This window comes from Poromitra crassiceps (assembly GCF_964638095.1).
Source record: "Poromitra crassiceps genome assembly, chromosome: 30".
NCBI lineage: Eukaryota > Metazoa > Chordata > Actinopteri > Beryciformes > Melamphaidae > Poromitra > Poromitra crassiceps.
Window position 1 is genome coordinate 282,202 of NC_139652.1, and position 15,009 is coordinate 297,210.

A 15,009-nucleotide genomic window follows, 5' to 3' on the forward strand; every position below is an offset into this window, starting at 1 on the left:
TCTTTAAAAAAAGAATATAAAGTCCTCCCAGCCCTGTCTTTAGTGAAGAGGACATAGAGGTTGATGCAAGGGGCAAGTTTAGTCATAGACTATTTTTCCTTCAAGGTAATGCATGCCGATTTAATTTTAAGATTTGTGTGGTCTCCCTTTTTTGTCAAGTCCATTGAGCCTGGGCAGTGACAATGTACTTAGTCTGGTGATTATGGATCTTTCCAGGAGGCTGAGCAGTTTGGAAAATAGCCTTGGTTACACCTGCTCAGTCTGCTAATTTAAAATGAAAGTTTCTCTAAAAAATTGTCTCTAAATCTGGCTTCCAAGCCCCCAAGAGTTTGCCCCTGGTGGGCTGGTCTGGACCTACTGCCAGGGCCTCTTTTTGGTCCCAGTCCGGCCCTGTCAGTGTGGGTGAAGTGATGGCTTGGAGGAGCGGAGCAATTCTCTGAAAATTGGAGCGAGCCGTTTCTGTCAAAACTGATACGGGGAGGTACAGAGGTCCGTGGCTATATTTAACATTTAGGAGACCGGCAAGGTGTTTTTACAATATAACAGCCGTTAAACAGAGGGGAAAGACGCTGTTGCTGGGGGGACGGGGGAGGGGCCGGCTCCTGTTATCGTGGAGATGACTGAAACCTGTCGCTGAAGTATGAATTAAAAACGCCATGCGACTGTTTTATTTCTGTCGAGAGACAATTGTCAAAAGTGTCGAGGGCCCTACGATAAATACAAATAAAATATAATAAAAAATGCTAGGAAATGCTAGTTACTAAATATATTGGCCTCATACAACGAAAAAATCAAGACCATCTGTGCTCTAATCTATGCTGTATTATTATTTGAATTATTTGTGGCTATTTCTTCATATTAGGATGACGCCCCTCTGCGTACCTTCGGAGGTCCCAGACTCGGACCGAGTTACCGGCGGCAGCATACAGGATGGTCCCGTTGGGGTTGAGAGCTATCTGGTTGATCTGGTTCTCTCCTGCTGGGATGGTCACTGTGCGGCTGGTGTTGGACGCACAGGTGTCTCCCACATTCACCTGACCAGATGACCTGAAAATACATGAAGTCAGTCAATCTGCAAAAAAGCAACACTCAATTGAACAGCGAGTATTTTTTGTAATTTTCAATACTTTCAAGGTCTTTGATTGGTGGAACTCAAAATGTACATGTTTTTAGGTACAGTAAGAGGTAGCTGTGGTCATTGCTGCTGTTGTTATGAGTTTAAATATTTGTAACCTTTCACTACTGTCGACAAAATGTACTATTGTAAGTCACTTTGGATAAAAGCGTCTGCCGTCTGCTAAATTACATAATGTAATGTAACCACTAGCATTGACGGTGAAACAGCAAAATGCACAAAAACACAGAACAACGTATCGCTTTGCCGTGACAACAATGAGGAAAGCAGCCTAGATTCTGTTATGACGGTCACACACACTCACGTCAGAGTTCGGATGCACTTGGCCGAGTCACGGATGTCCCAGACCTTCATGTAGGAGGTGGAGACGGTGAAGACGAGGCTGGAGCTGTAGCGCACTGACACCACGTTGTTGGGGTGACCGGACAGGGACATGATCTCCTGACCTGTCACCAGGTTCCACACCTTACAGGTCCGGTCTGCAACGCACACACACACGCACACACACACGCACGCACACACACACCTTTTGAGCCAGTGAAGAGCAGGTCGTCGGTGCAGTCCACACACTAGGGATGCCACGGTGTTGACATTTTCCCACCGGGTAATAAACATGTGACGACACCGTATTCACCTTATGTAGCCACGCCCATTTGACCCGGTTGTGTGGTCGTGTGACGACTTCCGGCAAAAAAGAAAGAAAAAGAAAATGGCTGGCTGCTCCAATATAATCTAACTCTGAATTAACTAAGAATTTAGCCAATTGTATGTAACATACCAAATAAAAGCAAACGGCAATGTCTAAGAATGCAACGCCATGTAACTGGCTCGTTAAGTCTCGCATTCCAGGGAATTACGTTAACATGTGCGGGTCTTATAGACGTAAGTGGCTCGAGCGCTCGGAGGAGAGAAAACTATCTGAAGCTTTCTTTGTTGGAGTCCAGGTATGTTTTACAAGAAAGTGCTCGTCATTGTCGATGATAACGTTATTTGACCTGGCTAACAGTGGATACTCCGCTTGCTTGCTGTGTACTGAGCTCAAAGTAGTAGGCTACGTGTTTTGTTTTACCCCCTGCACTGTCCTCTACAAAAACAACTGTCTTCTTCTGACGTTTTAGGAGGTGTTAACACGACCCGGAAGAATTTGGCCCACCCCTGCGTCTGAACATAAGGTGATTAAGGTAAAAAGAAAAGAAAAAAAGCTCCTCAGCGGTCCTCACGGTCCAGTCAGTCAGCCCCTCCCCGATGCTGTGTAACGTTAGCTTGCTCCCTCACAATATGCACTCATGGGTGCATCCGACTCGAGACAACTTTTCAGACACCCCTGCAGACAATCTTTCTCAAAAGAGACTAACGTTAGCGACACATCTGGAGACTTTTTCTTACATGGGATTAACATTACCAGCAAGCAGCAATAAGCAGGTAATGACGATAGCTGGGTAAGTCCCGCAGACTCCCGCTAGCATTGATGCTAAGTTAGCATCGACTTTTAGCTGTGGTAAAAAAAAAAGCATATTTCCAGAGATGGCCCGCAGTGACAACAGAATATACACGCAGGGGTATAAGGGTCTTACCTACATGTGTATGAGGGGGACATCATTTGTGCTCATAACATGTATAACTAACATTACTTGCTGGTCTAAGCAGAGATGATGAACAGTGCAGCAGCAGCCATACTGCAGCCCAGAAGGAGCGGGAGAGTTTTTTCTTTAATTTCTTCCTCCATAAAAATGAACGGTGTTACCGCTGGGCATGTTATGTAATTGGTGTATGCCCCACCACCGTGTAACACCGGTAACACCGACTACCGCGGCACGCCTAACACACACACACCTTTTGAGCCGGTGAAGAGCAGGTCGTCGGTGCAGTCCACACACAGCACGGCCTTACTGTGTCCCTCTGCCACATGCACACACTGCAATGTCGACCCGCGACTGCTCTTAGTAGCTGGGACCGGGTTAATGACGCCCCTGTGGGTAACACACACACACACACACACACACACACACACACACACACACACACACACGCACACACAGTCAATAGGTGCCGTATAGGCATAAACAACAACCTTGTCTCCTAACAACCTTAATAAACTAGACTGGAGCAACGTAGATACAGTATAATACAGTAAATCACACCCAGGCCAGAGTCATGCAAAAACACGACATGCGACCCAAGCGGCCAGTTAGCAAATATGTCACAAATCAAAAACAGAAAGGGATGAGAAAAACAAAAAGGGCAAAAAGGCAATTGCGCTATTGACACAATGATAGGGCTGGGTATCGGTTCAAATTTCATGAATCGATTCAATTCCGATTCATAACGTTCCGAATCGATTAATCGATTCGATTCAATATCGATTCCATTCCATTCGATCCAATTATATCGATTGGGTTAGTGATACTAAAACATGTTTGTGTGTTACATTGTAACACATCAATACTGGTATTAATATTGACATTTGACAGCAAATGAATATGAAATATCGGAACTTAATCAATGGCTGAAACTGGGAAACTGAAACTGAAAATGGGGAGGACCAACCCCCCTCTCAGAATGTTGACAGTATTGCATCTTTCAAAAATATGCTGTGTGCAGAAATAGCTTCAAAATGAGTGTTTAGTTACTCTTTAAGTTAAAATAAAAAATTTGCATGGATATGAAAATGATTCTCAGAACAAAAGCTGTAAATTGTACTAGGAACTCTAACCTGGTGCATCATTCAAAAATTTTACATTAAGAATTCACCCCAAAGCAGTTAGAAAAATACAAATGTACTTTTTATTTTATTTTTGTCATGACCATTTGGCCCACAATCAAACTACAGCCCTGAACAACACAATACTGTGCTATGTGCTGCAAGTTGTGCAGACTCTCTCCAGTCAGCGTGACTGACCACCACCAGTGCTTTCTTTAGTAATGCAGTCAGTCACTACTCAATATAAAAACTAGAACGACCGCAACAAGGACTTATGCCTCCGCCATTAGTTAATTCTTAAGTCAAAATCGCCATTTGAGGCAAATTGGAAGAAATTCCGTCAAGGCGCTCCTGAGATGTTGCATTACAGAGCTTGGAAATTGGGTGTGTGAGGTCACAGTGACCTTGAACTTTGACCACCAAAATGTAATCAGTTCATCCTTGAATCCAAGTGGATGTTTGAGGCAAATTCGAAGAAATTCCATCAAGACATTCCTGAGATATCGCGTTAACAAGCTTGAAAATGGCATTCAAAAGGTCACAGTGACATTGACCTTTGATAACTAAAATGGAATCAGTTCCTTGCGTCCAAGTCGATGTTTGAGCCAAATCAGAAGAAATTATATCAAGCCGTTCTTGAGATATCGCGTTAACGAACTTGGGAATGGCGTTCGTGAGGTCACAGTGACCTTGAACTTTGACCACCAAAATGTAATCAGTTCATCCTTGAGGCCAAGTTAATGTTTGAGGCAAATTGGAGGAAATTGCATCAAGCCATTCTTGAGATATCACTTTAACGAACTTGGGAATGGCATTCGTGAGGTCACAGTGACCTTGACCTTTGACCACGAAAATCTAATCAGTTCATCCTTGAGTCCAAGTCGATGTTTGAGGCAAATTTGATGAAACTCTGTCAAGACATTCCTGAGATATTGGGTTAACAAGCTTGAAAATGGCGTTCGAGAGGTCACAGTGACCTTGGCCTTTGACCTTTGACCACCAAAATCTAATCAGTTCATCCTTCAGTCCAAGTCGATATTTGAGGCAAATTTGATGAAATTCCGTCAAGGCATTCCTGAGATATCACGTTAACAAGCTGGAAAATGGCATTCGAGAGGTCACAGTGACCTTGACCTTTGACCACCAAAATCTAATCAGATCATCCTTGAGTCTAAGTCGATGTTTGAGGCAAATTTGATGAAATTCCGTCAAGGCGTTCCTCAGATATCGTGTTAACGAACATCGTACGGACGGACGTACGGACGTACAACCCGGATCCATAATGCCTCCGGCCTGGCTATCGCCGGCGGAGGCATAATAAGAGATGAGGCTCCACTCATTGTTTATATAGTGAGAGGTAACAGTCATGTACGATTCCGTTGCCATGGATGTCCAGGTGTCACAGGTGATGCCGCCGACTCTCTCTGCTGACTGCAGTTTCGTTTTGATGCTTTGTTTCATAGATTTATACATGTTTGGGATTATGTCTACAGTCATGTTTGCGTTTTTGTCTTTGAATCCAAAATTGTTCCAGCCATTTTGCATGTTTGACTTCACCGAGAGAGATCACCTTGCGCATGCGTGAAGAACGAGAGGCTGTGACACGAGACTACCGGGGTTAAAGTTCACCGGGGGAAATACAAATAAAATAAAATCGATCTCTGGAAATATGAATCGATATGGAAGGATTCAAATAGAACTTGATTAAAAATCTGAGAATCGATTTTTTGAACCCAGCCCTACATAATGAAGAGTGTTTTATCTGAAATGTGTGTTAAAATGATTCAATGACACATCCTTTGCATAGGGCAGGCTACATTAAACTGAGAGCACTGATGCTTTTAAAGCAACTGACAGTAACAGGCTGGTAGCAGGGCACATCTCAGGGCATCACGCCAGAGGGAGGGGCAACTGGCCTCCATGGCCTCTGTGTAATTCCCACCCTGGCTGTCTGACTTCCATGATTGGAATTTTGAAACCCTCATTAGTGTTTTGCTTGCACCTGTGTTTATTCTGCCTTTTCGACACAAAATGGCCCCTGTGAAAAGGGTCTATTGTTAAAAAAATCTGATGTTTTATTAGTTAGAAATTTATATTTACGCCTTCTGGTGCAGCATGATGTCATCATGAAAGATCGTGCATTCCAGGAAGTAACAGTAAGGGGACCTCATTTCATGGGGATTTTAACTCATTCCCCGCCAGGGTTTCTGAATATTTTCTGGGACCCACAGAATATTTTCTTCTAATTCCATGATGTAAACACCGAATATCCCAAAAGACAGAACAAAGCATCTACTTTCATGGGAAAAAAAGAGTTTGTTTCTGCCTTCTTTCGTTCTTTAGTTATCGACACTTGAATGTAGGTTGTCTTCACCAAAAACGCCAGCAACGTCTCTCACCAGGAAGCCGAGATTCATGCCTGTTTGCGCAGCGAAGCGAGTGAGAAATTCACCCTGCACGGAGAGCGGACGGGGCGGGTCACGCTCTCATGTCTCCGTGCATCTGGGGGCAGAATTGATGGCTGAAATGTACACTATGTGAGGTTTCACAAAGATGATTACTAATCTAAGTGACAGGAGAAATGATTTCTGTGCGTTTACCTGCTTCTACTGAAAGAAATCCTCCAGCGTTGAGTGACTGTCACGAGCCCATGTCACAACACGCTGAGCCCGGAGGCTGGACGTGTTTTATGTAGTCCCTCCATGAAGGGAGATCGATGCAGAAAACGCTCACTGGTTTTGTGGGGCAACAACTCTGGCTTGCGCAGGAATACACGAGTATGGTACCACTTCATAAGGTGGCCAAGAGCGAAAAGATGGGTTGACATCTATAGACGCCAATGGCGGGGAATGAGTTAAAAGCGATGGGGGATTGAACCTGCGACCCTCCTGTCTAACTGCTAGGCCACTGTCTCACTCAAAATACATTAATATTCAAAGTCTTAAGTGTTTTGAGTAACACTCCAGGTTGTGATGAGAAAGCTGGGGTCTGCACCATGTGAGTTTGTCTTGAGATTCACCTTCGCCCTTTAGCCCAGAGGTGAAATCAGTCTATACCATGTGCTTAAAACAACAACAACAGAGTTATACAGTACTTATGTGGCTGGGGGAGGGAGGGGGAAACGGAGTAGCAGATGTGGCATTTTGAAAGGTGGAAGCATCCAACCATCCTGGAGGGGAAGAAGCAATCTGGTTTCTACTCAGAGCTGACTGGCCAAATGTCAATATTAACAATTATCTTTCCTTATTTTTCCCCTTTTCTAGTCAAACTACATTTTTCGTTATATCATACAGTATTATGCACTTAAGTTAATATGTTTATCCATAGGGTAATGATATCACACAACACAACATTACAGCAATAATAATCATAAAAAGCGGGGGGGGGGGGGGGGGGGGCTGGAAAGGTAGACAGTCAATTAAAGTCCCTGGAAACCAAAATCCACAAAAAACTAGCTATTACATTTAGGGTCTTATGTGAGTAAGTGTGTGCCTCAGAAAGTAGGAGACATTACTTTGAACCCAAACCCCCAAAATCGCCACTTTTCTACAAGGTCTGGATTTCCAATTCCTCATTGAAGAGAGCGGTGCGCGCGGTGCTAAAATGAATGATCTTATCACGTCATAAGATTTAATCGAATCGCACACACGCTCGCACACACGCACGCATGCACGCGCGCGCGCACACACACACACACACACACACACACACACACACTCCATCTCTCTTTCCTTCTCTCTCCCTCTCTCTCTCTCTCTCTCTCTCTCTCTCTTGGAGGAGACCTGCAGTCCTGCACGCACACACACAGGACACGCCCACACAGTCAGCGGGAGAAAAGACAGTCTAAAATCTAATTGATTCTCATGACTTTTGTCATGACTGTCAAACCTAAATTTATATACTTTGCGACATTCATCATCGTTCAAATTTGGCTGGTGGCTTATTAACATGTAGGTTCCTGTGATGTGATTAACTCAAAATGCTAAATAATAAAAAAAATATTTCTGGTTTCCAGGGAAGCGTTTGTTAAACTGTTTACACACAAAATACTGGTAAAGTATGGGAGGAACTGATGTACAAAAGGAGGGAAATACGGTACATAATGATGCATTCAAGTCATACAGGGATTCTTTCTTTTTTTTCTTTTTTTTTGCAGGCCTGGCCAGGCCACTAACTGAACAGCAGGCCAGACAGGCCAGTATGTATAAGTGTTTCTAGTTGTGCAGATAGCAGGCAGGCAGGCTGCAGGCAGGCAGGAATGAGTTAACTTTTCAGTCAGAAGCTGCTGAGACGCCAGCGCGGGTGGGCGGGGCTTGCTGTTCAATGGTGCCAAAATGGAGAAGAAAAGAGGGGCAGAAAGGTGGAAAGCGAGGAGCCTATGTTGTGTCTTGGCCTAAACTACAATGGCTGGGTTTCCCAAAAGCTTCTTAGCGCTAAGAAGCTTCTTTAACCCTTCTTAAGGCCCCCTTAAGAAGCAAATGCGTTTCTCAATTTCTTCTTAGCCTAAGATGATCTTTCGTTACGAAGGCATGCGTTTCCCAAAAGCTTCTTAGCGCTAAGAAGCTTCTTTGACCCTTCTTAAGGCTCCCGTAAGAAGCTAACGAAGCCAACGCGTTTCCCAATTGCTTCTTAGCCTAAAATTATCTTCCGTTAAGAAGGCTGCGTTTCCCAAAAGCTTCTTAGCGCTAAGATGATCTTTCGTTAAGAAGGTTTTGTAAGAAGGGTCTGGGGCATTCTTAACACCTTCTTAATGACAAAACACTGGCAGATCCAGCCGCGTCAGGCAAAAGGAGATACTGTACTTGTGTCCACTGTTCCTCTTGTGTTTTTCCCTTTTTCCTTTCTTTCATGCACCCTTTAGTGTTTAAAATTGGGGAACACTTGAAAATCTCCCCTGTATGTATGGTTACTTGTGTTTTAAATGTTTTACCGTAGGCTATATTCCTCTAATCAGAATGGATTCCTTTTATAATAAGAATCTTGTGGATTTATATAGCACCTTTCACAGAACCCAAGGTCGCTTAAATTCTGTAGTGTTTCTCGGAATTTTGTTGTATGCTGTGTATATAAATCAATTTGAACTGCAGTCCATGTCTGAAATAAATAATGTTTAATAGAAGAAGTTCTTGTTTAACATGACCACGATTAGGTTATTCTACAACAGTGTTTCTCAACCACTGGGTCGTGGCCCACTGGTGGGCTCAGAGTGCCATCTAGTGGGCCGCAGAGGACCTCTCACATCGAGATGGTGGACAGCTCCAGTTAAGATGCTTCTTAAGGGCCTTCTTTTTTTTTCTTCTTCTTCTCTTCTGTTAAGAAGGCGTTTGGGAAACACTTCTTTGGAGCCTTCTTAACTCCTTAAGAAGCTTCTTAACTCTTAAGAAGCTTCTTTGTTGGGAAACTCAGCCAATATCAGTGGTAGACAATTGTCTATTGCCTCTAGAATATTCGAGAGAAATTCAATTATTAACACAAATTTGTATTTATTTATTTATATTTATTAGGCTATATAAAAAAAATCCCATTGATCAAATGTATTAACAGTGGTGGCTAAACTGAAAGTATGGGTTGGATTGCTTTTGGGGTTTTCTTCACAAAAGTGGAGAAGGAGGCAGAAGCAGCACTAGCACTACAGCAGGTGCTCCTGCCTCCTGCAGAGCTGGAGGTGGTGTTGAACTTGTCAGAATCAGGAACCTTCAGGTAGGCTACAATTTCAGAGCATAAAGTGAAACATGTAGGCTATATGCTTATTGCTTTCACATTAATGTGCCTAATGAGATTATCAGTAGGACTGCACAATACAGTTTAAAGTGGAGATGAAGCAGTTTGATTGTATTATTTTTGTATTTGCATTTAACCTCAGACAAGACAAGACAGGACACTGCACTCTTCCTTAAATTAAGTTTGCTGTGAAGCGTTTGCACAGAGGCATGTTTTTGTTTTTACTTCTTCATATTATACTTGCAGTTATCTAGGCAATGTTGATGTTTCTATTAGTGAACAAATAGGTAACATTTAACGTCACGTTAGCATTATATTCACTAAATCTTGCTTCAAACTGCCAAAACATTTCTTCGAAAAATTTGGTCGCCAGCATGCGCACGTCAGCCAATGTTGGCCTGGCCTGCATGGTATCTAATGCCCGGCCTGAATTATGGTCCCAGTCCGCCCCTGGTCCACAATAGGGCATTCTGGGAGTTACTAGTAGGGATGTCACCGTGTACCCGTGTAGTCGTGTACGGGTACACGGATATTAAATCATATCCGTTTAGAAAAATCAATAACCGTTTACACGTATTTTTGTGTGTGTCCTTTTAAATAAAGTTTTGACAATGATTTTACTGTGTTCTGGACTCGCAATCATTCATTTCTCATCAAAAATAAACTGTGCATGTGTCCGCTAAGCGTATTCATGTCAGTACACTGGGGTGCGGTGATCCCATCCAAGCGAGGAAGGAGATTGAAAATAAACATAGCAGTGGCTTCAGAAAGGCACTGGTGCGGGCTCTCGTTTCAGGCAACTAATAATGGAGAAACTATCACAACAGAGACGGCTCAATTATGGGAGCAGATTGGCTAGTTATCTGTTAGCTATCAAGCTAGCTACCGCTGCTAACGTTATTTTCAATCTGCGATGCTGACGGTGAGAACGTCAGTCCCATCATCCTCGTCGCCAATGTTATGTCTGAAGACCTGGCGGACCACAACGTGCTGTTTACGGCTGTGAGTCGTACAGGCTAAACTCTCCTGCTGCTACGTCTCTATCAGGCTCAACTCTGATGACAACATTCAAACGTTCAGGCTAACACCCCCACTTACAGCACTGTCGTAACACTCTTAAAGGGCCAGTCCCACTGACATGGCGCATATACAACAATCTGCTGCCTGTAAGTAAGCTACAGATGATAACTTTATCGGATCAAAAAACAACAACATCCGGTTAACCAGTTACACGCTGCCAGAAGGTCCCGTGTACACGTTTAGAAAATGTTGTAACCGTTGACATCCCTAGTTACTAGTCGACTATCAAAACCACTAGTCAACACTGTGCATCATAGTTGACTAATCGTTCATCTGTGGTGAATAAACAATATAAATAAATTGAACATAGATTTGTTTGAACAATCATTTTCAACATTATGCTATGTTAAATACATGCAACCCAGCAACTCTGAGTTGGAGACAAGGCTCGACGATTACCATATTCCCAAGGTAGGAGCACATGTGCTCCTGAGTTGAAAAAGTTAGGAGCACATACAATTTAGAGGCACAATTAAAAAATGGATACAGAACAATATAGCATGTATTCGATATGATTCTATTAAGCTCTGATACATTACAATTACGTTTAATTCAAGTCATGTTTGCCTAAGTCCATACTATGCACTTAAAAAAAATATATATATATATATAAATGGCTTTCCATTTGTATTTACAGCTTATTATAATTCTTCTATGCTTGCTGTTTGTTTAAAATTGTTTTCCCTTATTATACCATTGGTCGTTGGTGTGTTTTTCCCTGCGTGATGCAGACTGCATCCAGTGAAAATCACTGACCAGTCTATACTGGTCTAGTATTACTAGACTGGTCAGTGATTTTCACTGGATGGCTACTACTAGTAGTACTCGTTACTAGTAACGTTAGCTAATGTTAGCTGTTGTGCTATTAGTTTGATAAAGGAAGCAATGACTGTTGAAAACCATAGCTGTGTAATATTATTAGATAGCTGATATACTGTAGATGGTCTATCTAAGAGACAGCATAACGTCATCAACATGGCTTTTTGAAGATAACATTAGCGAGTGGCATGCTAACGCTTGCGTTGCTAACATGAACATTAGCTGCTAACTAGCGATGTGATGATGTGATTCATGCAAGCTAGCTAACGCTATCTTTTTTCAATAGACACCATTGGTTCAGCGCAGTGCTGCATTCAAGTGTGTCAGCCACAGCCTTTAAACGTCCACAGCATTAAAATAAGCACAACATTAAAACAAGCACAACATTAAAACAATTGAACGGTCGAATTCTGTACTCGCACACATGCTCCAAATTGCATTTTATAATTTGCACTGTTCTATTTTTAGTAGCACATATGTGAGTAAAATGCTCGCACTGTCGAGCCCTCGCTGAAGATACCGATTGTTTGACTGCAGTAACAACATTCTGTCTCTAAATAACTTAAATTCTGTTTATTTAAAGGTAGTAGATGTGATTTTTGTTTGCCCACTGATGTTGCGCTAGATCAGCAGCATTAGACATAAAAAAACAGTCTATGAAAGGCGTAAAAATGTCTTCCAACGTTGCCGTATGCCCTCACATCGCTCTCCCAGCTGTCTGCTGTGTGTGCACGAGACAGGCTGTGTCGTGGAGACAGCTTTTCCCAGGTCACTGACACCACATACATGTATTACAGAAAGAGAAAGAATAGCAATTTCTGCAATATAAATTTCTGAGATTTCTATCGTCGCCAAATTTGCATAAGAGGGGTTAAGTTCTTGTGAAGCAAGTTCAACACTGAATTTATGTAGAACTAAATACCAAAAAAAAGAACAAGGGTTAGAAATGATCACCATTATGGCTCAATGAAGAGGCATAATTTCTAAGTTAGGCAGGAAAAATATGGTCAAAGTTATGACACCAGGCACACAACACTGATTTAGTTTAAACCACATGCTGTTCTGAGGCAGAGAATCAAGAGGGAAAGGAGTAGAGCATTAGTAGAGTTGGAGTAAAGGAGTATAACTTTAGTAGAGTTGGAGTAAAGTCATTTCACTTTTCTTGTATGGCTCTCCAGCCACAATGTCAGCAACAAGCTCTTACTGTTTGATCTCCTTGACCTTTGACCTGTCGGCCACTGCCTGTGCCTTGTCATAGGTCTTCCTGCGAGAGAGCGGGGAAGGCTCCGGCGCTCGCCTTTCCACCCCTGATGGAGCTCTGGAGCCAGAACTGAGCGTTCAGTTTCACACACGGTTTCACCCACAAACAACACAAAGACAACAACACAAAAAAACAACAATAATAATAATAATCAAAACACACGAGGATGTGAAACCAAAAGGAAATAATGACAACAATAAGGAGGTGAGCATGCAGTACACACAGGAACACAGTTACCTGACACTCAAAAGTCCAAAAACTGGTTCTTCTTCGCCAAGCTCATGTAGAATTAGCGCTACAGTACACTGCGTCCCACCAAGGTCAGTGCACTTGTACTGAGGGATCGCGGTCAGCCAAGCTTAATTTTTCATACAAGTCGGTGCGCACTTAGGCTTGAAGCACGGCCTTTCTCAAGTCAAAGCCATCCGGTTAGGGTTAGGGCTAACCCGGTTAGCCTTGAAGCTTTTAGTGTGTAATGGAGTTGTGACGAGGAAAATTAGAAGTGCATTTTGCAGGAGACAATACTTGGCCATACGCTGTATGTTAATGATTACTTTGCTCTACATGCTTTTATCTCAGGGGACTGCAACGGTTTCATCGGGGGAGTTGCTATTTGTGACATAAGGGGGTTCAAGGACAATGTCAGACCAAATTAAATAATGCAGAAGAGGCAGCAGCAATATCTACATGCAAAGGAAGCGAGGACATATTAGCGATTAGCGTGTTAGCATAAAGCACCGGGCCCGGACTTACATGCTGCCCATTTTAGAGGAAAAGCCGGGGGAGAGAGCTGTGTAGTCCCTGACTGATGAGCCTGACGACTCCAAGTCTCCGCCCCCTTCTGGTGTTTCGGCCAATGGCAGCATGGGGCTAGAGAAGTCGGCGGTGGGCGCGTCGGGGGCCGAGTCGCTGCTAGCGTACAGCAGCTCCATCTGGGTGGTGGTCCTCCTGCGAGCCTGTATGACGCAGAGAAGTGACAATTAGACAGGAACTTGATAGCAAGGACTGGAAATTATGCACAGAACAAGACATGATCACATAAATATGCCAAACAAGCCATACCTTACTCCTCGTTTTGGTCTCTCCACAGAGTTTCAAGAGATCTGAGGCCAAGGTACTAGAAAGTATACAAAGTTTTATGCATGGGCAGTCATAAATCAGCTTTTAAAATATATACAGGACACACACACACACACCTTACATAATACCCATACTTACTTTCCCTCTGCAGAAGGACTCTGGGCAGACTCATCACTGCTGCTATCATCCCCATTTTCTGTCAAGTCACAACAGCAAATAATATTAAAGCTACCAAACACCCCTCAGCTGATAGAGTGAGATGAATGCTTAATGACTTTTGGAACCGTTTCTGATCTCCTCTTTGCCCAGTTTCACAAAAGGCTATGCAATTTTCTTTTAAACGTTTTTAAAATATAATTTATATATATCATGGATCAAAATGGATGAACAAGGGAAGTGGATGAGGGCGATGTCAGCGCAGCGCCATGCCTTTTTTTTTTTTTTGAAAGACAGAAACGTGGTCCTCGGCCACTCGCTGAGTTCAACGGGGTCAGACGGATCGAAAAGGTGAGAGGTCAGAGAGACAGGTCCGGACGGAGGGTTATAAAGAGAGGTGCGTGGGTCAAAAAGAGTAAGGAGTCATTAGTCCGTTGCTCCCAGCGGGGGGTGGCTGACCTACAGGGTCCGACAGAGACAAAACATCCATGTTGTATGATTCCTGTGGAAGGGTCAGGGGTTAGCAGGGTGCTAAAGCATGGTGGCTGTAGCACATGGTGAGATGAGTGGGATGGGGGGGGGGTCCAGACAGATGGAGGGGAAGCCTTGTTGCATTGCACCTCATGCACCTGTTCATGTTACGGTGCTTTCGTTAGTTTCAGAGTGCAGAGGGAAGGATCCATGCATCCATAACAGATATAAGAGTCTATATAGTTTGACTTACCAGCTGGCATGTTACCTAGCTCTGTAAAAAAATACGAAAACAAATGAAAGAAAAACATGGGGGAACAGAAAAAAGGCAACACACAAATCAAAAACACAGTCCCCCGAAATTCTACAAAAACAACAACAAAATAAAATAGAGTGCAACTACTATAAAACGAGCATCCTACTGAACAGAGGCTGGCAAAAATGGAAAACTGTACAATACAAGAAAATACAAACATAACAGCCTTTGTAGTGTAAAGTCATCGACATTTTTTATGAGTTTTCTAATGAACTTAGGTCAAATGTGTGATCTGCTCTGACAAAATCAGTCGCATGTCACACTGGTTT

The 15,009-nt window shown here is 43.0% G+C and overlaps 1 protein-coding gene across 2 annotated transcripts in view; it reads right to left on the reverse strand.

Moving 5' to 3' along the window:
- LOC310800349 (kinesin-like protein KIF21A) overlaps positions 1-15,009 on the reverse strand; it is a 102,069-nt gene that overhangs the window by 20,243 nt on the left and 66,817 nt on the right. For both annotated transcript variants that reach the window (XM_083662948.1, XM_083662949.1), the window contains 7 exons: positions 13,936-13,993; positions 13,780-13,834; positions 13,471-13,673; positions 12,661-12,786; positions 2,969-3,105; positions 1,440-1,614; positions 883-1,047 (listed from right to left, as the gene is read on the reverse strand). In XM_083662948.1, coding sequence (XP_083519074.1) covers positions 883-1,047; positions 1,440-1,614; positions 2,969-3,105; positions 12,661-12,786; positions 13,471-13,673; positions 13,780-13,834; positions 13,936-13,993 — 919 coding nt within the window. The remainder of the gene's footprint in view (positions 1-882; positions 1,048-1,439; positions 1,615-2,968; positions 3,106-12,660; positions 12,787-13,470; positions 13,674-13,779; positions 13,835-13,935; positions 13,994-15,009) is intronic.